We start from the raw sequence: 24,656 nt of genomic DNA, 5'->3' as shown, positions 1-24,656 counted from the left end.
TCCTCCCCACAGTGAGAGATCTGGAGAAGGGTGAGCTGCGAGAATGGTGGGTTGTAAGCTTTGTAAAAGTTCGACTTGGAATTCTCATATGGCAATCCATCTCCCTCCCTAGGAAGACTATAATACATTGTGTGCGTAGCCATTCAGTCTTGTCTGACTCTGTGAAGCCATGGACTATGCAGTCCATGGGATTCTCCAGTCTAGAATACTGAAGGGGGTGAAAGTGAAAGTGAAGTCGCTCAGTCGTGTCTGACTCTTTGCGACCCCATGGACTGTAGCCTACCAGACTCCTCAGTCCATGGAATTTTCCAGGCAAGAATACTGGAGTGGATTGCCATTTCCTTCTCCGGGGGATCTTCCCAACCCAGGGATCAAACCCAGGTCTTCCCAACCCAGGGATCAAACTCAGGTCTCCTGCATTGCAGATGGATTCTTTACCAGCTGAGCCACCAAGGAAGATCATAATACATTGTCATTGTCAAGATAGATTTACAATACTATGTTATCATTAAGGATCTTCTGTCCGTCCTGGGGTGGCATCCTCTCTGTCTCACACTTCTGAAGCTGTCCATCTTAAATACGCATTAGCATGATTCCTTGTGACTTTGTTAAAGATGAGACCACCTGTGTTTGAAGGTCAGATCTCTTAGGAAGAAGTATACCAGTGAGACATTCCTCAGATACACCTGTCCCTCACAGAACTGTTCCTGGTAATATTTTGGTTAGACACCAAGATAGGAAATAGAGTCCATTTCAAAATATGAAAGGACTGAAAATTAGTTTCTTGGTTTTTACTGTAATTATGTCTTTCACCCAAATGATCTAATTTAAGAGTGCTCTAGTCAGTGCCAGGTCTCACAATGCATGGATCCAACAATAGAATGGAGGTTACATTCTTTAGTTCACTCATACAAAATGAGTAGATTGTCTCAGTTGAGATTCTTAACATATTAATTTATATTAGTGAGAGATGTGCTAGAAAACTATCATTCTTCAAATTAGATTTATCCAAAGATGGAATGGGCTATCAACTGAGGGACTGACTTCTTCATCACTGGAAATGTTCCAGTAGGAGTTAATGGCTCATTTCTGAGGTTTTACCAAGTGAAATCAGCATTCATTAAAGTTAGATCAATAAAATCCCCACTCCACCTATAAAATTTTTCAATCCAAATAAATACATGGAAAAAAAGACAAAAATAATTGTGGTTTGGACTAGATTATTGCTTTGGTTTGAAGTGTCCTCTACAACTTGTAGAGATGTAAGAATTTAGTAAGTACCATTTAGCTCATAGTCAAAATTGCTCCTTGGAATAAATGCTATGACAAACATAGATGGCATGTTAAAAAGCAGAGACATCGCTTTTCAGACCAAGGTCTGTATACTCAAAGGTGTGTTTTTTCCAGTAGTCATGTACAAATGAGAGAGTTGGGCCATAAAGAAGGCTAAATGCTGAAGATTTGATGCTTCTGAACTGTGGTGCTGGAGAAGACTCTTGAGAGTCCCTTCAACAGCAAGGAGATCAAACCAGTCAATCCTAAAGAAAATCAACCCTGAGTATTCACTGGAAGGACTGATGCTGAATCTGAAGCTCCAGTACTTTGGTCAACTGATACAAAGAGCCAACTCATTGGAAAAGACTCTAATTCTGGGCAAGATTTGGGGCATGAAGAGAAGAAGGGGGCAACAGAGAATGAGATGGTTGGATGGTATCACCAACTCAGTGGACATGAGTTTGAGCAAACTCTGGGAGATAGTAGAGGACAGGGAAGCATGGTGTCCTGCAGTCCATGGGGTTGCAAAGAGTCAAACACAACTTAGCAACTGAACAGCAACTACAACAACAAGTTAGAGAATCTGGCAGAGTGGGGTGATTTCCCTCTGATCCACCTAGGATGATTTTCCAGGCCTGTCTCAGGCAAAGAAACATAAAAAGCTAGAAACTCTGTCCATCACCTCTGCAAGCTAACGTCCCTAGTCACATCTCTGTAGATGAAGAATATAGAACGGGATTTTCCTTGTGTGAGCACACTTCAGTTCCAAGCTTCCTTATGAAAGAGCTAGGAAGTCATGGGTCCTGATGGCTCTGAGTTCATTTATGAACATGTCTTTCAAGAGAATGCAGGGCCAACATCCGCAGACAATGAACAAAATGGAACACAAGTTCTTCCTGCTCTACGTCCTTGGAAGGGAACCCAAATTCCAACCTAATCAAATCAAGTAGGAAATTTTCATTTTTAAAACATTTTTTTAACTGTTTGAAAGTTGGTGGTCCCTCTTATTCTGTTGCATTTAATAAAATCCACTGTATCTTTTATTTTCTTCCCTGTTATTCATTCACCTATTTAGGCCTTAGGAAAAGGGTTCTTTATTTTGCTTTGCTTTGTGATGAGGATCCATAAATTAATCATGAAAATGCAGCAGTGCCAATGTATTAGACTGATTCATGAAGTGTTTTAAGGTCCATTCTTTGCCCAGATCATGCTTCACTTTCATTCACTTTCATTCTAATGAAGATTTACATAGACTCAAATTTTTAACACGTTTTCTTTCTTTGTATTGTAAACCACATCACTGAAATATGATCATTCACCTTGTGAAGATGATTTTATCTTAAAAACAGCAAAGTCTCAGCAGATAAATGTTAGGTAGTTAGAATAGGAAAAAGGAGTCCAGAATGGTGGTGGCTAAAAGACAAGGAAGGGAAAAGCCCCCGAAAATAGAACAAAGGATGGTCTGAGGATTGGAGTGGGGACCTCAGGTAGAACAAATAGCATTCCTGGCTAGCCTGATTTACATACGGCAGACCCAGGGGAGGAGAAAAAATGTATAAATAGAGGAGCCAAGGGTCCAGGGGTCTCTCTCTCGCTCTCTCTCGCTTGCTCTCTCTTCTCTTCATGTCTTTTGGGTTGGCATGCCCTCACACCTCAAGGATGTATTTACCTTTATTTTCTAAATAAAACAGCTGTAACATGGAGCTGTAACTCTGATCTGCCTGAGAGCTGTGACACGGTCTGTCCAAGAGCTGTGATTGTGACATGGTCTGTCCAAGGGCTGTGATGCTGGTCCATTGCTTCAGATTTTTGTTGTGATGAGACAGAACCGAGGAAACTACACACTTCCCTGACATAATATGGACTTCCCTGGTGACTCAGATGGTAAAGTGTCTGCCCACAATGCGGGAGACCCAGGTTTGATCCCTGGGTCGGGAAGATCCCCTGGAGAAGGAAATGGCAACCCACTTCAGTACTCTTGCCTAGAAAATTCCATGGATGGAGGAGCCTGGTGGGCTACAGTCCATGGGATCGCAAAGAGTCAGACACGACTGAGCAACTTCACTTTCTTTCTTTCCCGACATAATATGGCCGATGAGACCTTGAACTTTGGGGTCAAACAGTCTAGAGTCCCTCTTTACAATCTGTGAGGTCCTGCTTGTGTTACTCAATAATTCTAATTTTCAGTTTCATTATCTGCAAAATGGGGATATGATAAATATAATCTTCTTAAAAATGTTGATATGATAATTAAATGAGATCATCCACAAGAAGCACATAGCCTATTGCCTACTCATTATTATTCAATTTGTTATACTAGATTTTGGCTCATTTCTGAACTGACCCTTTCCTGAATCAACCAAAACCCTACACATTGAAAAATAATAGTAGTTGTCCCTTTCTATCAGCAGGGCATTGATTCCAGGACCATAGATACCAAGATCATACAATGACGTAGTATTTGCACATAATCTACACGCATCCTCTCAAATACTTCAAATCATCTCTAATTTACGTACAATTCAATGCTATGTTAATAGTTGCAGATACAGTGTAAATACTATGTAAATAATTGCCAGTGTGTAGCAAATTCAAGTTTTGCTTTGGGAAACTTTCTGGAATTTTTTTTTTTCACGAATATTTTTGATTTGTGGTTGTTTGAATCTGCTGGTGTGGAACCCCTGGATACAAAGGGCTACCTATAATCAAAATTCTAATCTAAGCTCTCAAAGGAAGCATCTGTAATTTGTTCCAAGTATTATGGCCTTTTTAATGGGTATTAATCTCATCCACAGTTAGCTCAGTTACTGTCTTCAGGCCATTTCCTGTCCAATGGTGTAGTGGAATAAAAACTCCACTAGGAGCCAGGAGATGTGTCTTATTGTCTGAACTTTGCCACCAACCACTTGATTGACTTTGACCTGTTCTTCCCTATCTCTGATTCTCAAGTTCCTCATTTTTAATGTATGCAATGGCCAAGTCCTCTTATAGATCAAGGACCCGGTGAATTATAAGGGCCCAGTGGTCATTTCCAAGGACACTTTTTCCAAAGGAGAAGGGACAATTCTATCCGTTTGGTGAAGGATCTTTTAGGAGGCCAAGGAAGGAATAAGGACAAAGTCTTTTCCGAAGACAAAAGATCACATAGGAGATTGTAATTCCCATTAGAAGAATCCTTTCTAACATGATGGACCCATCAGTCAGCAACATTTTGGGGTGCCCTACTGAGTGCAAGGTACAGTTTTGTACAGAAAAATGGAAGACAGCATTCTAGAAAGCAACACTTGCTGGAAAATGTAACAAACACAGTAAGTCCCTTACATACGAGTGTTCATGCTGAGAACTTTCAAAGATGCAAGCGTGTGTTCTTCAGTGTCAGGTGGGAGTGAACTTGCAGCTTGCCCTCTGCCTCCTACTGCTGACGACCCTTCAGCCCTGCCATCTCCCACCTCCTCTCTCTCCTCCATCAGTAACTCTTCTTGTCTGTTCACTCGATGCCAGCCCCTGTATGCCAGCTATTGTACTTTCCAAGGTACTGAAGATTGAAAATGCATTCTTTATTTTCTGTGTTTGTTTGCTTTTTACATATGCTATTTTTGTGAAAAGTACTATAAGCTTATTACAGTATAATACCATAGAGCGATTATGTTACTTACCTAGATTAACTTTGTTGGACTTACGAGCAAACTGGACCTACACACTCTTGGAAGGGAACTCATTTATATGTAGGGGACTTACTGTATAGCAATAAAATATGTATAATTCATTGATTATAGTAAATAATTATATAAGGTTATCATGTGCTATATCCACGACTATGAGCACTTTAAGTATATTGACTCATTTCATCCTCCCAGCAACCCACCCAAGATAGGTTTTATTACTGTCCCCTTTTTCTGGGTGAGGAGACTGTGACATGGAAAACTTGGTAAATTTGTCTAAGGTTACGTTGCTCCTAAGTGTTGAAGCTTGGATTCAAATCCTGGTAGTCAAGCTCTAAATTACTCCATGCTCACCACTAAGACATAAAAGAGTAAATGGGGCCAAGTGAGGACAGAGAAGAGGCAAGATAAAGAGTCTAACTATGGCAGGAAGGAGAATACGTGTAACTTAATATAGCTGTGAACCAGAGCGTTCAGATCTTCACAAGTCAAGAGGAAGTGAAATGAATCACCACTCAGTCTCAGCACCCTCTCATTCTAAGCCAATTAGGGATGTTCTTTCCACAGTTCTGTCTCCTTTGCATTTCCAAAGTAACAATGCACTCCATTATGAAACCAATATTTTATATTTAATTGGTATCATCTTCACAAATCTTATAAGTTTCTTCCTTTCTGTGACCTGTGCTAAGCACTGGAGCTCAAACATGAAAATGATAGCAGTTATTATTAAATTCTAGCATAACAAAATACAGTAAATTGGAACAGCTTTGCAAAACTTATGAATTATATTCATTTCCCCATTTGACAGATAAGAAAACTGAGGTTAAAAGGAATTGGTTTTGTTCACTGTGAAACACTGACAGGTGGAGGCTTTGGGAGCCAAGTAAGTCCTCCTACTTTATCACCAACCAACTTGCCATTTGAAGAAAATGAGCTTGCTCACAATCATGTTCATTGAGTCAGTGATGCCATCCAACTATCTCATCCTCTGCTGCCCTCTTCTCTTCCTGCCCCTGATCTTCCCAGCATCAGGGTCTTTTTCAGTGAGTCAGCTCTTCACATCAGGTGGCCAAAGTATTGGAGCTCCAGCTTCAGCATCAGTCCTTCCAATGAATAGTCAAGGGTTGGTTTCCTTTAAGATTGACTGGTTTGGTTTCCTTGCAGTCCAAGGAACTCTCAGGAGTCTTCTTTAGCACTAGTTTGAAAGCATCAATTCTTCGGCACTCAGCCTTCTTTATGGCCCAACTCTCTCAACTACATGCCTACTGGAAAAACCATAGCTTTGACTATATGGACCTTTGTCAGCAAAGTGATGTCTCTGCTTTTTAATATGCTGTCTAGGATTGCCATAGCTTTTCTTCCAAGGAGCAAGAGTCTTAATTTAATGGCTGCAGTCATGGTCCACAGTGATTTTGGAGCCCAAGAAGATAAATTTTGTCACTGTTTCCATGTTTTCCCCACTATTTGCCATGAAGTGGTGAGACCGGAGGCCATGATCTTAATTTTTTGAATGTTGAGTTTGAAGCCAGCTTTTTCACTCACCTCTTTCAACTTCATCAAGAGGCTCTTTAGTTCCTCTGCTTTCTGCCATTATGGGGGATTATATACAAGAAAAATTATTATCATTGTTTTTAAAATCGCATTATCTATGTAACCAAGTTGGTTTGAAATCAGTCAACAAAGAATAATTAGGTCTTGTGCAATTGGTTGTTAGAAAGAATTCAGACATTTGTCATTCTTTGAATTAACTGCTTTGTGACTAGCTCCTATTTTGAAGTGGGTATATGTGGGTCTCTCTGATGGTGCCCTTTCTTAGGCAGTGCTCTGGAAAACTGTCAGTAACGTGAATTTTCTATCATTTTATCAAGAGTGGAGGTGCTTCGTGATTTTTCAAAGGGACATGTTCCCCTCTAGGTATGGAGCAGGTTGTCAGCAAACAAGCGCTGGACTCAGCAGCAGTGAGCAGAAAAAACATTGCCCTCTGACAGCAATGAATGTGCAGTTTCTGAGCCGCATTGGTGCCTGAACCATGGAGTTCACCAACTGCAGGTCATTTCCACTCTCCAAATCACAGCCATGACACGGAGCAGCAAGTTCAGTCTAAAACCCAGACCACACCAAGCAGTAGGCAAGAGAGTAAAAATCATGCTACCAGGGATTGGACTCCCAACAACAAGTTGGACTGATTTTATTATTTCATTGACCCAAGCAAGTCTTCTTTTGGTATTAGGGACATAGAACATGAGAACTCTATTTACTGCCTTCCTTCATAAAATCATGGTGAAATTCAAATTGGGAATCAAAGACATTACAGTCAGACTTAGCTTTCTGTTCCCACTCCTCAAAATGTTGTGTGCTATGTGGGCTATGGTGAGTTACTAGACCTCTCTGGCATTAAGACAAAAAGAGGGACTTGGTTGTAGGCTAACTTTAAGATCTTTTTCAGTTTTAAAAAAATCCTTTCTTCCTTCTGGAGGAATTGGATTATTCCTCAGTTTAGTGACTCAAAGACAGTTCAGGAAACTAGGCAACTAAGACAAGTATATACACGTTCAGTGCTGACCTTCCAGAAGCTTTTAAGGGTGGACAATGAAGTTACTGAGTACTCTGGATAATCAAAATAAAGTTAGCACCATTCCCCAGGGCCACCTCGAGCAGACAACAGAAGGGCAGTCAAGCATATTGGTCCATCAGTCTTGGTTTCTCTTGTACAAAATGAAAGGACTGCCCTTGCTGGAGATTTTCTTGGCCATTTTCTATCCTAAGACTCCATGATTTTATTTTTCAATAGTTTTCATGAAAAAAGGGAGGCAGAAGGACTCTATGGTCAAAAATTTCCTTGTGTCCCCAAGAGCAAGATCCTTAAATGACTTAACGTTTACTCATGAAGAAAGTCCATGTGAATTTGATTTGCTACGTATATGGATGTGTGCTCTTCTGTTTTGTTCAGATGATGTGAGTTCAGAGGAAGGAAGAGAACTGATTTATAAACTCATGCAAAGTCCCTCTCCCATTCCCTTTTGCTATAAAGGAAATCATATTCACCCCTGGGCTCTCACTGGAAGGCTGGTGGGAGGGATGGAGGTAATGCCCGCAAAGATTTATTAACATATGGATGACTCTTAATGTCAAATATATATAAATGCCTTATCTTTTCTTGATGTTCCCCCCTGACTCCAAACACTGGTAAAAACTTAACTTTTCCAAGAGACCAACGCTGCTGCAATGTAATTCATTCTCCCTTTTTTTTTAATTACAGTATTCTCAAATGAGGGATGAAGTATTCAAATCAAACTTGGTCTGTGCATTTATCGTTCTTCTATTTATCACGGCAATACAAAGCTTGCTTCCTTCTTCAAGGTAAATATAAAAGGACTGAGTTATCAGATGAAATGTCTCTGAGAGCTGATGGGCCCTCACCTGGAGCCAGCCACTGACCTTTTCAAGGGATCGGAATTTGAAATAACAGGATCTCGGATTCATAGCCAAATATTTGATGATAGCAGGGTCTGTTTTGGTTGTATAACTCTGTGTAATAACCTCATTACTCTCCCAAGGCAAGAGCTTTTTCCCAATCTCAATAGAAACAACAACAAAAATCAACATAGGGTTCCCTCGTATTTGACATGGCACCCATGAATGCAGAAAGTAAGTATAAATCCCTCCATCACCATCAATGGGTCTCTTTGTTAACTGCATCTTTATTGTTCATAGATAGAATATCCTAGCTTTCAGGGTCAGCAAAATTAGCACTTTCATAATACTACAATCAAATATATGTGGCCATTCCCTGATCCAAATTCTTTACATATAGCAACACATTTAATTCTCATGACAACCCTATGGGGTAGGTACTATTATTATCCCCACTTAAAAAGGAGAAAACTGAGGTTCAGGGTAGTGAATAGAGTTGCCTAACATCTCACAGGTGAAAAATGTTACAGCCTAGATTCAAACCAGATTCCACAGCCTGGAAATCTTAACATTCTATTAGACACAGGCTTGCATCATACAGGTTACAGGTGCAAGAGCCAGCATTTGAATTTAGTTCTAGATTCATCCAATGGCCATGTTTTTTGCTGTCTCCTGTACAGGAAGGTAACACTTGCCTCTTTTTTCAGATAAATTCCCTTCCCCCTAAACTTGCTAGGAATTTCCCCCTGTTACATGGTTAAAAATAGCATCAACAAATATTAGTTGAATGTCTAATACAGGCAATGCAACTCGCTGGCCCCTCGGGATGGTATCATTTTGCAGGAGGAAGTCTGCATCTCCTAAGACATAATTTAGTGAGAGAGAGAGATGTTAATAATGGCTTCCAGTTACTGAGCATCTATTATGTGCTAAACCCTTCACACAGATTGTCTCAATAAAGCCTCAAAAATAACCAATAAGTGAGGCAGCATTCTAATCCCCATCCATATAGTGATGGAGCTGGATTAACAGAGACAGTCTGTGCTTTTAATTACTTAGCTACTTTGTGCCAAAATCAATGATTCATCCTGCCTAGGTGGTTTAAAGAAAGTTGGCAGAAGGGTTGATGTTTTGAGCTGAGCAGGATGAGGGAAAAAGAGTGGAAAGGTGTTCCCAGTTTAGAAAACAGTGCAGGAAAAAGCCCAGGGATGTGAAAAACCTTGTGTCTGTAACACAGTGAGTACGTGGAAGACTCTAGAGCATTTGTAAAGCATTTGTACAAGGATTTGGTGGGGGGCGTGGCTGGATAGGGAGGTAACCAGCAGGAGTTCAATGTCAGCATGCTATGTTAAGGAATTTTATAATTGAATCTGGGAGCAAGAAGGAGACCCTGAAGGTTTTTGAGGAAGGTTATAGCACAATTCTGTGAGAGAAAGATGTTCGACTCGAGGGCATGGCAATGCTTGACCTTTTCCTGATTAGCAAGGATATAAGGAGAAAGAATCAAACCAGTCAGTCCTCAAGGAAATAAACCCTGAATATTCATTGGAATGACTGATGCTGAAGCTGAATCATCTTTGACCACTTGATGTGAAGAGTCAACTCATTGGAAAAGACCCTGATGCTGGGAAAGATTGAAGGCAAAAGGGAAGGGGGGCAGTGGAGGATGAGATGGTTAGATGGCATCACTGACTCAATGGATATGAATTTGAGCAAATTCCAGGAGATAGTAGAGGGCAGAGGAGCCTGTGTGCTGCAGTCCATGGGGTCACAAAGAGTCGGACATGACTTAGCGATGGAACAACAATGAAGGAGAAAGGGGATTCCGGGAAAATAGTGATACATCTCTGAAATTATGTTTCTGAATTTCTCAGAATCTGAGCAACTAGATAGCAAAACCAAAAACCTCAAGGACCGTATTTGCAACAAACAGAATTAATGTGCTAAACCCATAAATTTCAAAATGGGAATGACAGTCTCCCAAGAGCCCCAAGACTGGTGTGATGTCAGTATCTGTGGAAGGAATTGGAAAGAAACAAGCAGATATCTGTCAGATCCAGGAAGAGAAGAGTCCCAGTATTGCCAACAGATGTCCACCGGAAAGTGCCTTGGACCAAAGCACAAAAGCAATTGAAAGTGGGAAAGGGTTTGCCCAATCCAACATCAGGTTGTGAGGCTGCGCCATGACAGGCAGCCTAGATTAGGAGTAGGCCTGGTTTTCCAGGGTAACATGATTATCAGGCCACCTGGAGCCAGCCAATCAATATGCGCCCAGTAAGGAAAAGGGATCCTATCAGGGGAAAGCTGAAAAGCCCGAGAATGCCCGAGTTTGAAAAAAAAGCCCGAGAAGGTTTGAGTCAATAAGATTACTTTGCAAACATGTAACCAACCCGCTTAAGCCAGCTACCAACTGCTTATGCACACCTTATAAATTGGGTAACAGCTCGGGCTCAGTGCTCTCTGACCCTGCACCACTGCGTTGGTTGCGGCAGTGAGCCCTGACTCGAGCCAGCAATAAACTTCCCTTTTTTGCGAGTTGCATTGTCTTAGAAGCCTTCTCTCTTCCTGCTCGGGGATTTGGACATCGGGCATAACAAGGTGAGCATGAAGATTTATAGTTAAGGTTCCAAGAGCTGCAGTCATCAGACCCTGTGAGCTCCTAAAACTGATCAACCAAATCCCCCTCCCAGGACAGGACTCTGTGTGAATAGGATCAAAATTACTCACAGTAAGGGTTATAGTGAAGAAGAAAAGGGATGGTCCAAGTAAAAATAGAAAAGGAATCTAGCCATCAAGTTTTGAATGCTATATAAACGCATTAAAGGACGCTCTGTGGGGGCTTCCCTGGTGTCTCAGTGGTTAGGAATCCACCTTGCAATGCAAGGGACACAGGTCTGATCCCCAGTCCAGGAAGATCCCACATAATGGAGCAACTAAACCTGTGCTCCACAACTACTGAGCCTATATTCTAGAACCCACAAGCCGCAACCACTGAGCCCACACGTTGCAACAAGTGGAGCTCATGCACCCGAAGCCTGTGTGTGATCCTCTACAAGAGAAGCCACTGGAATGAAAACAATAGACCCTGCTCACTGCAACCAGAGGAAGGCTGCATGCAGCACCAAAGACCCGGCACAGTCAAAATAAAATAAATCTTTTTTTAAAGACAAGAAAACTCCATGGAGTTTAAAAAAAAAACAACTATTCCAACCCATACTTCTTTATAAATTTTCTTTTTTTCTTGTAATAGCTTCGTATGGGATTGCCACCAATACATTTTGTTGCTAATTTTTGTTCTGCACAAATTTTGCTAATTACACAAAAATTAGCAACAGAATGTATTGGTGGCAATCTCATACGAAGCTATTATAAGAAAAAGAATTAAAAGTAGTTTAGCACTTTGCTCTACAGCAATAATTAACACAATGTTGTAAATCAGCTATACTTTGATAATTAAGTAAAAATAGATTGATATCCTTATTGGCAATGACACTCCAAAAGACATGCTTACAACAGATACCAGAATTTTAACCTACCAGCTGAAACCCTTAATGTGATTCAAAGCAGCCTATAACAACCTAAATCAGAATTAGAAACAACTTAGAAATTTGGGATGAGTGCTCAAAAAGGAAATAAAAGAAAGGTACATTTCAGGAATGAAGATTTAATATGAGGAAACATAAGCCACATAAATGCAGCACATAATGCCTTAAGAGAAATAGAAGGTGGAAAGGAAGAATATTTTCAAAATAAAAAAGGAGATTTAAAGGATTGGCAGAGCCCTATACCCCACACCTTATCACCATCTAGAATCCAGTATATTATTCAAGGGCATGACTGAAAGAACTGCAAGACCCAGGCTCTTTCTGATAAGTGGGATTCTCCAGGCAAGAATACTGGAGTGGGCTGCTGTTGCTCCTTTATTGGACCAGAACCTGGTAGTCCGGAGTCGACGATGAGAGAGTGAAAGAAGGAAAGAGGCTAATATTCCCTGGGTTACGCAGACGGCTTTCACGCTCCAGGGAATCAGCCAGAAATAGAGAGAGAGAGAGAGAAGAAAAAAGAAAGAAAGAAAGACACGGGGACCCAAACTCTGATGGAGCTGAAGTGTTTTAATCAACATGGTGTGGGCATATATACTGTCTTACAAGGTAGTTATTCTCAGCAAAGATAAAGATTAAAATTCCAGACTTACAAAACATAAGGCGATTCATATTAAAGAGAGAGGGTTGTAAATGAATGGTTCATAAGAAGGAAGAGGGTACTTATCACCGTTTTGAAAAACTAACAAAGGAGATGCCTGGATTCTTCAGCCCCGGGGAAGGGCTTGCCCATCCTCTTAATTCCTGAATATTCAGGAATTAATAAGGAACAGAGGATTCCTGACAGATCCAAAACAGCACACAGGAAGCCTCCTGTTAAATGCTTCTTGACAGGTCGCCATTACCTTCCTCAGGGGCTCTTGCCAACCCAGGGATCAAGCCCGGGTCTCCTGCACTGCAGGCAAATTCTTTACCATCTGAGCCACCAGGGAAGCCCAATGAATACTTAGGGGAGCTCAGTTCAAGAGAAGAGACAAACACAAGGAAACAAGAAGAATCTGGAGCCACTGGTACCTATAGATACAGTACTCAGCATAGCCCACCCCTTAGCCTGATTAATACATTAATGAATCCTCAGAGTGAAGGTCTGTTCACCTCAGTTTCTATAACCTGATATGATATGACCAGTTTTCAACAGAAAATTACAAGGCATACCAAAAAGGAAGAAGAGACAAAGCAATCATCAGAACCAGGCTCAGGTATGACAGAGTTTGTTGAAATTATCAGCATGAGAACTTGAAATAGCTGTTACTACATACCAAGGGTTCAACTGGGAAAAGTATACATGGTTCAAGAAACGATGGAAGTTCTAAGAAAATGTCAAAAAGAAACACACTAGAACTCAAAAACACCATAACAGAAATAATGAATGTCTCTGATGGTCTCATCAATAGATTCAACAAGGCCAAGGAAAGAATCAGTGAGCTTGAATATAGATCAGCAGAAACTTCCCAAATTGCAATGCAAAGAGAAAAATGAACTGAAAAAAATAATAAAGATCAAAGCATCCAAGAACTTTGGGACAATTCCAAAAAGTGTAACTTATGCATCATAATACCAGAAAGAGATGAAAGGAGATCTGAGCAGGAAAAATCTTTGAAGTAATAATGGCTGAAGATTTTCTTAAGTTAACGACAGATACCAAATCACAGAACCAGGAACCTCAAGAACACTAGACAGGATAAACACAATAAATAAATAACCAGATAAATAAGTAGCACACTTAAGTATGTCATATTCAAATAACAAAAAACCAAAGACAAAGAAAAAATCTTCACAGAAGACTGCAGTGGTGAGGGTAGGGGAGTTACTACTTACCTACGGAGGAACAGGAAGAAATTACACCATACGTCTTGCCTGAAACCATGCAAGCATGAAGAGAATAAAAAATGAAATGCTTAAAGTGTTGAAGGAAAAAGTCACCCACCTAGAATTCTGTATGTTTCAAAAGCGAAAGAGAACTGAAGATTTTATCAGACAAGTAAAAAGTGCATTTCTATATGACCTTCCCTGCAAGAAATATTTTTTAAAGCTTTTTTTAAAAGAAAAAAAAAGTTTTTCAAACAAAAGGAAAATGATGTAGGTCAGAAATTTGATCTACACAGAGAAAGGAAGAGCCTCAGAAAAGATGAAGTTAAAATTTTTTTCTTATTCTTAATTGATCTAAAAGATAACTGTTTAGAATGACAATATTAACGATGTATTTAGTGGTTATAAACATAGATGAGTGAGATGAACAACAGCAGCACGATAAGGCCTGTGAGGGAGGAACTGGGGATGCCTTAAGGTACCAGCGTTATACATGAAGTGCTGCAGTGCAATTTGAAGGTTGTTGCTGGTGGTGGTGTTTAGTCACTAAGCCGTGCCCGACTCTTTGTGACCCCGTGGACTGTAGCCCATGAGGCTCCTCTGTCCATGGGATTTCCCAAGTGAGAATGCTGGAGTGGGTTGTCATTTCCTTTCCCAGGGAATCTTCCCAACCCAGGGATCAAACCTGTGTCTCCTGAATTAGCAGGCAGATTCTTTACCACTGAGCCACCAGGAAAGTCCAATTTGAAGGTAAACCATTGTAAACTCTAGACCAGATACTAAAAAATAAATAAATAAATAAACAAATAAAATTGATACACTAAGAAAGGAAACAAAGTGAAATCATATAAAATGCTCATTTAAAATCAGACAACATGCAAAGGAAGGGAGGATAAGAGCATTATTGCATAGGTGAAGTCGAGGAGATGTTTTTAGGGTGGTGACACTATTCACTAATATGCTGTAATGGTGTATATATGACACTATGCATTTGTCAAATCCCATAAACTTTACAGCCCAAAGAACGACCTTAATGTATACAACTTTTTAAAAATTATTTAGGAGTTCAGGGGACCCCATGATGAAATAAAACTATGACAAAAGATTATACCTGTAATAAAAGTGTGAAACAGCCTTACTGAAGGGGGTGGGGAGAAAAGATGGGGTTTTCTTAAGTAGTTTAGGGGGTTTCCTAAGTAGTTTTGGGGATTCATGGGCTCTAGAACTAAGCATAAAAAGAACTGTGCCATAGCACTGTACTTTAGCTGATAAATGTGATTCTCATGGACATATGTGTGAACAACTTGAGCCACAGTTTATTTGGCACCATAAGCTAATGGATGGATGATTGTGGAAGTCAGGCTTCTCAGTGTTGGTCCAGACGGTTACAGACAAGGAGAAAAGGCTAGAATGATCCATATGGTAAAGGCTTAGAGTTGGAGACATTAGCGTGTATTTGTTAAGCTCACTAGAGTATGTGCCTTTGAGGCATCCCACATGGTACTAGTGGTAAAAAAAATTTGCCTGCCAATGCAGGAGACTCAAGAGACACGTTCAATCAATCCCTGGGTCGGAAAGATGCCCTGGAGTAGGAAATGGCAACCCACTCATGTTCTTGCCTGGAAAATTCAATGGACAGAGGAGCCTGGTGGGCTACAGTCCACGGGGCTGCAGAGAGTCTGACCCTACTGAGCAACTGAGCTCATAGATACAGTTAGAAATAGGATGTCTACATAAGCACAGATATATTTATAGACACATATTAGAAGGCCTGCTAAGTTGCTTCAGTCATGTCAGATTCTTTGCAACCCCATGGACTGTAGCCCTCCAGGCTCCTCTGTCCGATTCTCCAGGAGTGGATTGCCATTCCCAATGTCCTTGCTCTGTCAGCAGAGAATTTCCAGCAGCAATGATGCCTCAGCAGTGATAGCACATCAAGCGATAGGCACAACCCTGATTCTGATTTCTAATATCGATATCCAGTACAAGGAACCAGACTCCTTGGAGAGCTGCTGATTCTAAGTCTGGAGTAGTAAATATATAAGATGAGCCTGGGACATCATTTAGGGCCAGAAAATTAGGTAGTATTAAAACACACAGTGATGGAAATATATCAAAGGGACATAGGAAAAGCTCCCAAGAACCAGAGTTAGAACAACTTGAGCCAGAAAATACATAAAATAGTATTGGGTTATTACCCAAAGATTGAGGACAGAAGGAGAAGAGGGCATCAGAAGATGAGGTGACTGGATGGCATCACTGATGCAATGGACATGAACTTGGGCAAATTTCAGGAGATGGTGAGGGACAGAGAGGCCTGGCATGCTGCCGTCCATGGGGTTGCAAAGAGTCGGGCACAACTGGGTGGCTGAACAAAAACAATAACCCAAAATGTAAAATAAATATCCATGGGTTCATACTGATTTAGATAAATGGTTGAGTGAATAAAGAAAAGATGAAGAACAAATAAATTTCCCAAGGGGAAAAGTCCAAATAATTTATGTAGATACTGTGTCTTTGATGAGGTGCAATTATCTCCTCTACTCCTCAAAGTGTGGCTACACTGAAAGTAACTCCCTGCCAAGGAGGACAGTATGGATGGAGGAAAAATAGAAGAACACAAGCTGATAGTCTCATCAAAGGGATCAATCTTAGGTCTGGTCAGGCCTTTGAACTGGGTTCTTAAATTGCATGAATCACAGGAGACAGAAGATACTGGATGAATTTACAAAAGTAAAATCCAGAATAAACAAAAAGGTCCTACTGTATGGCGCAGGGAACTATATTCAATGCCTATGATAAACCATAGTGGAAAAGAATATAAAAGAATGTATATATGTATATACATATATACACATTCTTCAAAGTGATTCAGACTGAGTCACTGAGTCAACTATATTCAATAAATTAAACTTTAAAAAATTAAAATCCAGATAGTGAGATCAAAGGCACATTTTGTTTTTGTTGTATAGTGGCTAACTTGTGTCTGACTCTTTGCAACCCCATGTACTGTAGCCTGCCAGGCTCCTCTGTCCATGGGATTTCCCAAGTAAGAATACTGGAGTGAGTTACCATTTCTTTCTCCAGGGGATCTTCCCTACCCACATCCCTTGTATTGGCAGGTAGATTCTTTGCCTCTGAGGGAAGCGCCAAAGGCATATCAGTTCAGGTCAGTTCAGCCGCTCAGTCGTGTCCGACTCTTTGCGACCCCATGAACCTCAGCACACCAGGCCTCCCAGTCCATCAACAACTCCTGGAGTCTACCCAAACCCATGTCCATTGAGTCAGTGATGCCATCCAACCATCTCATCTTCTGTCGTCCCCTTCTCCTCCTGCCCTCAATCTTTCCCAGCATCAGGGTCTTTTCCAATGAGTCAGCTCTTCGCATCAGGTGGCCAAAGTATTGGAGTTTCAGCTTCAACATCAGTCCTTCCAATGAACACCCAGGACTGATCTCCTTTAGGATGGACTGGTTGGATCTCCTTGCAGTCCAAGGGACTCTCAAGAGTCTTCTCCAACACCACAGTTCAAAAGCATCAATTCTTTGGTGTTCAGCTTTCTTTATAGTCCAACTTTCACATCCATACATGACCTCTGGAAAAACCATAGCCTTGACTAGATGTACCTTTGTTGGCAAAGTAATGTCAAAGGCGTATACTCCTTAATAAATAAATTGTAATAAATTGTAAGGAAAGAGGTAAAGAGAGAACCTGTAGATTTTTTGTAAAGACTTACAAGATACATAAAATTTAGCAAAAAATGGGCAAGACAGAACTATAGTGTCTAAAACTGGATGCTAAAACTGTAAAGAAATAGGAAGTGATTAACAAGGAGTGAGAGAGAGGATCATAACTGGAACAGGAGACATGGATGCACTTTTGAAATGCCCTGCAAAGCACTGTTTCATGAACTGAGTGGCCATTACGAAGGCAGACACTTTCAAATAGCTAATTAAGCTCTACTTATGTGGTTTTCTGGATTCATTTTGTAATTTTTTTTAAAAAATGTTTCAAATGAGGGAGAGAGAGAGAAGCAAGGCCCATGTACCTCTTCCACATGGAGCTGGGGAACCCTTGCCTATTGTGAGCTAGGTATGTTCTAGATGTGGAGGTTACATCACTGAACAGAAAATACAAAAAAAAAAAGAGAGAGAGAGACAAAACAACAGCAATAAAAAACCCTTCTGAGCCTTATCATCTAGTGGAAGGACATAAAGAAATATAAAGTATATGCATGTCTAGATGTATATGCTATAAATGTAGCTACTTATATGCTGTGTATGTAGATATATATGTAGATAGGTATAGCCTACATATGTAAATTTGTATGTGCTATGGCAATGATATTATAGTGATAATAGTATCAATAACCTCAGATATGCAGATGACACCACCCTTATGGCAGAAAGTGAAGAAGAACTAAAGAGCCTCTTGATGAAACTGAAAGAGGAGAGTGAAAAAGCTGGCTTAAAACTCAACATTCAGAAAGTGAAGATTATGGCATCTGATCCCATTGCTTCATAGCAAATAGATGGGGAAACAGTGGAAACAGTGACAGACTTTATTTTCTTGGGCTCCTAAATCACTGCAGATGATAACTGCAGCCATGAAATTAAAAGACGCTTGCTCCTTTGGAGAAAAGCTATGACCAACCTAGACAGCATATTAAAAAGCAAAGATATTACGTTGGCAACAAAGGTCTATCTAGTCAAAGCTATGGTTTTTCCAGTAGTCATGTATGTATGTGACAGTTGGACTATAAAGAAAACTGAGCACCGAAGAATTGATGCTTTTGAACTGTGGTGTTGGAGGAGACTCTTGAGAGCCCCTTGGTTTGCAAGGAGATCCAACAAGTCAATCCTAGAGGAAATCAGTCCTGACTATTCAGTGGAAGGGCTGATGCTGAAACTGAAGCTCCAATACTTTGACCACCTGATGGGAAGAACTGACTCATTGGAAAAGACCCTGATGCTGGGAAATATTGAGGGCAGGAGGAGAAGGGGACGACAGAGGATGAGATGGTTAGATGATATCACCAACTTGATGGACATGAGTTTGAGGAAGTTCTAGGAGTTGGTGATGGACAGGAAGGCCTGGTGTGCTGCAGTCCATGGGTTCGCAGAGTCAGACACGAGTGAGCGACTGAACAACAACAAAAACGGCAATGAATAATTCAGGATGGGGTACCCCCTGGTACTGCCATAGGAGAATGGGTCTCCTGACTACCGAAGAGCCATGTGGGGTCTAGGATCATGGGGAAGGGGTTGGTCTCAGGGTGGTGAGCTGTGTGTGTTTGTGGGGTCCTGTCAGGTTTACCCAAACCCCCTGGACTCCCCTCCTCTCTCCTTCCAGTGAGGATGTGAGTGTGGTCACAGCTGGTGTGTGCTCCCTCCCGCCCTGGAGCACAGGGCGTTGATGTTCCCCACAAACATCCTTCGAGCACTTACTGTGTGCCGGTCCATGCTGGACACTAGAGATGCGGTCCCTGGCATCATAAAGCTGGCAGTCTACTTGGGGGAAAGCCCGTGAGTTGAACAACTGTAGCGGAGTGCAATAACTCATGATAGCACAAGCGTGCGGTGAGGTGGGGGGATCAGGGCAGCTTTTCCCAGAGGGGATGCTGACACCTGAACCACTGCCTGAAGGCCTCTCCCAGTCATAACAGAGACATGAGACGGAGGCCAAGAGGGGCAGGGAGAGAGCTGGAATGTGGGTGTTCTGGAGGTGAGGGATGTGTAAGCCTTGCAGATTAATGTGACTGCTCAGCAGAGAAGACGTCATTGAAGCGTTTCTTTTTAGTTTTTTTTTGAAATTTTATTTCTTCATTAATGGCTGTGCTGGGTCTTTGTTGCTGCACTCAGCCTTTCTCTAGCCATGGCGAGAGGCGCTGGTCTTGGTCGCGGTTCATGGACTTGCTGCTGCGGCTTCTCTTGTTACCGCACAGGGGCTCTAGGGTGCATGGGCTTCAGTTGTGGCACCTGGGTTTAGTTGCCCTTTGGCATATGGGATCTTTCCAGACCAGGGATCAAACTGGTGTCCTTGCATTGGCAGGCAGATTCTTAACCGTTGAACCACTAAGGAAGCCCCACAGAAGCATTTTAATCCAACAAGAGACGTGATTGGGTTTGTGTTTGGAAGGGATGGATGATGATGGGCGAGGATGAAGTCTGCAGTTGGGAAGATTGTTTGGGAGGCACTGGCAAAACTCCAGATGAGAAATAAGAGGGACCAGACAGTGAAAGAGGAGTGAGCCCGAGAGGATGAACTTGCTCTGTACTTGGGACAGAGAGTTGACAGTTTCCAGGACTGACTGTGTGGGGGGATGAGGGTGAAGGAGGAGCCCAGGCTGGACCTGAGGACCTGCACCTGGGACAGAAGAAGGGGTCGCCGTGCCCCATCTTTCCCAGCTGGCCTTCCCAGGAGAGGTGACCAAGGAAGGTGAGACACCTTGATGCCCAATTCCTGGGTTCCGGGGGCAAGAGATCTAGAACCTCGCCTAGCAGCTGACTGGATGAAGTCTCTGACTCTGGGGTACAAGCTGAAGCCAGGAACTAAAACACCAGCCAGGGTCTTCCCTGGCGGTCCAGTGGTTGAGACTCCATGCTTCCAATGCAGAGGGTGCAAGTTCAATCCCTAGTCAGGAACTAAGATCCCATATGCCGTGCAGGGTATAACCAAAAAAAAAAAAAAAAAAAAAAAAAAAAACCTTTTTAATAATAATAATAAAAAAAAAAATGAAACACCAGCCAACACCCCAACCTCATTTGCTCAGTGAAGAGAAAACACTGACAGTGAAGATAGCTTCCAAGTTTGAGCTCTGACCAGACAGCCCACATATGTTGGGAAGTGAGTGGCCCATGGGCCCAGACAGCCCAGCCTTTCTTCACTGTGAGCGCTTTTCCTCTCCAACTCACTTTATTTCTGATTGATTCTCTGAGACTGAACAGATGGTAGGTGCCTTGCAGTTGCCTTTCTTCCGTCATGGACTCTTTAGCAGATAAGCCAATCTTTGCTCATATGACCACAGCGAATTCCCAGGCCCACAGCAAAAATTAATGGACCCTGGCAAAGAAAGACAGTGCTTTGCCTGGTTCTTTCCTTTAATTTCTGCATACCTGCAGCTGTTCCTCTCCCAGAAGGGGAAACTGAGGAAAGACCAGAAGATACCTTTTGTAATTAGAGAACAGTGTATCTAAGTCTGTATGCATGATAATGCGAGAGAGGGAGGGAAGGAGGGGAGAAGGGGAGAGGGCAAAGGTAGGAGGGAAAAGAGAGAGGGAGCCAGCAAGAGAGGGAAAAGAAAGAGGCACAGGATCTTAATTCTTTCTGTGCATCTTACTGGCTGCCTGTATGTATTATACTTGGCCTCTCTGAAGCCTGTTTTCTCATCTATAAAATCATGCCAGCTTCCCAGGGTTGCTATAAGCATCAAATGAGCCATACCCATTTTGATAAATTCTGACTCCCTTTCCCTTCCTGAGTCATCACATTTCCACCTAATCAAGAGGCTACAAATACTGACCTCTCGGGGTTGCTACAAGGATCAGATATACCTCTGGGCTCATGGGCTCTTTGCCAGTTCTATAGTGTGGTACGAATGTCATCTTTCAGTCTGCATTTCTGTTTTCCTGTTGCACCACTAGCCGCCATAGGCTTTTCACTCATTTCCCAGATCCGTGTCTCCCCAGCAAATGCCCAGTTATGATACCAGCCCGCACCCTGTTTTAATGACATACTGCAAATTAGAACTTAAGGTCTAGAAATGTTTTGGATGGAGCTGTTTACAAATTCTTTGTCATTCATTTTCAGACTCGATTTCAGAAATGAAAGGTTTCCTTGCCTCTCACATGCATCAACAATGCAAAAGCAAATTCAGACTCCCTGATGCCTGAGTAGCTCTATAATTAGATAAAAATTGCAATTGATGTTATAATGTTTACATGTGCAGAAATAAATGAACGCTGAAGAGCTGCTGCAGAGATTTGCAGAGGAATGTTTATGTAGCACCAGTAGCTTGCTTAGAAAGCCTATCTTACCATTAATATTCTTCCCAGAGATCTTTAAAATGCTTTTTACTGATTTTTACCATGAATAGAGAAAGAAAATGAATGGGTTTTTTTTTTTTTTTTGAGCTCTTATTATGTGCTAAGCATTACATTGCTTTGTTATTTTACCCTCAGAGCCTCCTTTAAGAGGTGGACTTAAAAATCCTGGTTTTGCAGATAAAAATAAGTTACTGGGAAAAAAAATTTAAGTAAGATGCTCAGAAGAATTCGCTACCTTGCCCCAGGTGTGTTATTGGCTGTGTTTCAGAGCTACTGGTTCAAACACACAGGGCTTTGCTCTTAGCTATCTTTTACCTCCTGCCCATCAGGACTTCCTGGGACGAACTGAGCTTCCTTGCTTAAAGGAAGAGATGGCCTGGCCAAAGGGAGAAGATGACCAAGTCTCTTCCCACCGGGAAAGTTAAGGCTCTAGCTTCCTGAGCATCCCATCCTCCTTCTGGATCTAGAAGGAGGAGAGGACAAACATCTGAATTTTGCATAAACACTGACCTTGAGCAGCGACTCTGCCCTCTAGGAAGAACCAGGTCCACTGAACACCCCAGATGAATGTGGACCAGTAGAGCTGGTCCTTCCTCCTCTTGTAAAGGATGCCTCAGGGAGGGCAGGCAGAGGGGCTGAAGCATGGATAGGAATACAGCCTATGGAGGCTGAGAAGAGAAAGTCTTCTCTCCCACAAAAAAACAAGTCAGTGAGTATTTATTGAGCACTTTCTGTGTACCTAGCCTTATACCAGGGCTTCCCAGGTGGCGCTAGTGGTAAAGAACCCACCTGCCAATGCAGGAGATCTAAGAGACATGAGTTCCATCTCTGGGTTGGAAAGATCCCCTGGAGAAGGAAATGGCAACCCACTCTGGTATTCTTGCCTGGGAAATCCCATGGACAGAGGAGCCTTGCGGGCTACAGTCCACGGGGTTGCAAAGAGTCAGACAACCAAAGTGGCTTAGCACAAGCACAAGCCTTATGCCAAATGTCTTGGAAGAATCCAAAGAAAGCTGAGCCTTGAAGAATGACCAGGATGTCCCTGCCCTACACCCCACCACCACCACCCCCAGAGAGTGAGAAAATACAGAGGTAGGAGGAACAGAGCGTTTCAGGCATGTGCTTGAGGGTTGCCCAGAGGGTACGGAGAGGTGGGGAAAGAAAAAAGGCAGCGGTGAGAACCTGCCAGGCCGGTATACCGTGCGGAGGTCTGTAGACCACCAAGATGGCAGCCTTGACCTTCAAAGAGTCCGAGTTTCCCGCTGAGCTGCTTTCAGACTCCCTCTTGCCTGATTTGCCTCTGCCTTCGCTTTGGAACAAGTATTCTCAGCCGCTGCCTCACATTATTAAGCTGCATCAGCGTCAGCCTTGGAATTGGCCCCTTCTCTCCTGGGAGCACCTGACAGAGTGATCTGCCTGCCTTCTTCGTCGTTTGCCTCCCCTGGGTGCCCAGGAATAATGGTGTGTTGTCAGGGAGTGTTTTTCCAGCCTGTCTGGGGGGAAGTTTCCCATCTGTGTGGAGCCCTCCGGGAACCCACTGCTGCACAGACCTTCTGTTCTTATCTTAAACTCCTGCAGAGACTTCCTATCAAGGTGATTCATAAAATCAAAACTGTGCAGGCATTAAAAAAAAAAACCTCCAACAACGATATCTGGACTATAGGAGAAGTCACTTTCCAGCCTTCATGATGGTTGACCATGCAGAGGAAATTGACAGTCTACACTCTGGTCACTCCCATTCTTCTGCTACTTTGCCCACATTCCCCAATCTTTCCTCCCTAAACTCCTACTCTTCAATCTCCAAGGCCTAACCTGAATGTCACCTCTTCTGGGAAGTCTTCCTTGATTTCCTTTCTTATTTTTTTAAATCATGTTTGTGGATTACTTTTTCTCTATCACAACACAGTATGTAATAGTTCATCATTTGCATATCCATATTCCCCTCTAGATTATGATCTCCTAGAAGATGGGCAAAATGTGTCTTTCATCTTGGTACCCCTGAAGAAAGGTACCCTAGGAAGAAAGCTTGTTGAATGAATAAAGATCACAATAAAGCCACAGAAACAAAAAAGATTACTGCAATCATGGGACCTACATTACTCACCAAAATGGCTGGACTTAGCAAAGTGGTGAAACAGAGTGGACTTTCAATCCTAACTCTAATACTTACCAACTCAGTAACTCCTGGGAAGTTGCTGCTCTTTGAGCCTTAACTCTTCATGTGAAAAAAGAGATCAAAAGACCTCTTAGGTTTGTTCTGAGGAATGGAAATGAGATATTATGCATTGATATAAAGTGATCAGGACGTGCCTAAGGATATAATCAAGAGCTCAATACAGTACTTAGGCTAGTGTTAGTCATAAGAAATAAGAAAATTTAGACAAGACAGTAAGAAGTGGTAGCGCCAGCAGAAGATGGGTTCGGGAATTTCCGTGGTGGTCTAGTGGTTAAGACACTGTGCTTCCACCACCGGGGCACGAGTTCAATCCCTGGCTGGGGAAGTTCTACATGCTGCATGGTGTGGCCAAAGGAAAAAAAGACGGTGGGTTCAACTTCATTCACTCAATGTACATTTATTGAGTTCCAGTCAAAATATTAAAGCCAAATGAATGAACTTCATTTTATGGAGGAAGGAACAGATGCGAAACCTCCTACCACGTCCCTCAAGACACCTTGTAACAGGCAACAGTTCACTGGCTAAAACAGAGGTAGGGAAACTTGAGGTGCCAGCAGCGGACCCAAATGGCTGGGCAGAGTAGAGAGAACAAAGGATAAATCCCCAAGGAGAATCCTGGTGATAAGTTGGCTGATAAGGAGAGGAAGCAGATGCCTCCAGAGATGGGGTTTTAG

General features: G+C 42.1%; 1 protein-coding gene across 1 annotated transcript in view; it reads left to right on the top strand.

Annotated features, from left to right (window-relative positions):
• ADCY8 (adenylate cyclase 8) overlaps positions 1-24,656 on the top strand; it is a 225,457-nt gene that overhangs the window by 148,760 nt on the left and 52,041 nt on the right. The window contains exon 9 of the mRNA XM_065902994.1: positions 8,197-8,297. Coding sequence (XP_065759066.1) covers positions 8,197-8,297 — 101 coding nt within the window. The remainder of the gene's footprint in view (positions 1-8,196; positions 8,298-24,656) is intronic.

The sequence above is a fragment of the Muntiacus reevesi genome, chromosome 12, assembly GCF_963930625.1.
Source record: "Muntiacus reevesi chromosome 12, mMunRee1.1, whole genome shotgun sequence".
Lineage (NCBI taxonomy): Eukaryota > Metazoa > Chordata > Mammalia > Artiodactyla > Cervidae > Muntiacus > Muntiacus reevesi.
Note: the sequence above shows the minus strand (reverse complement) of the source record. Positions and strands in the feature narration are given on the sequence as shown.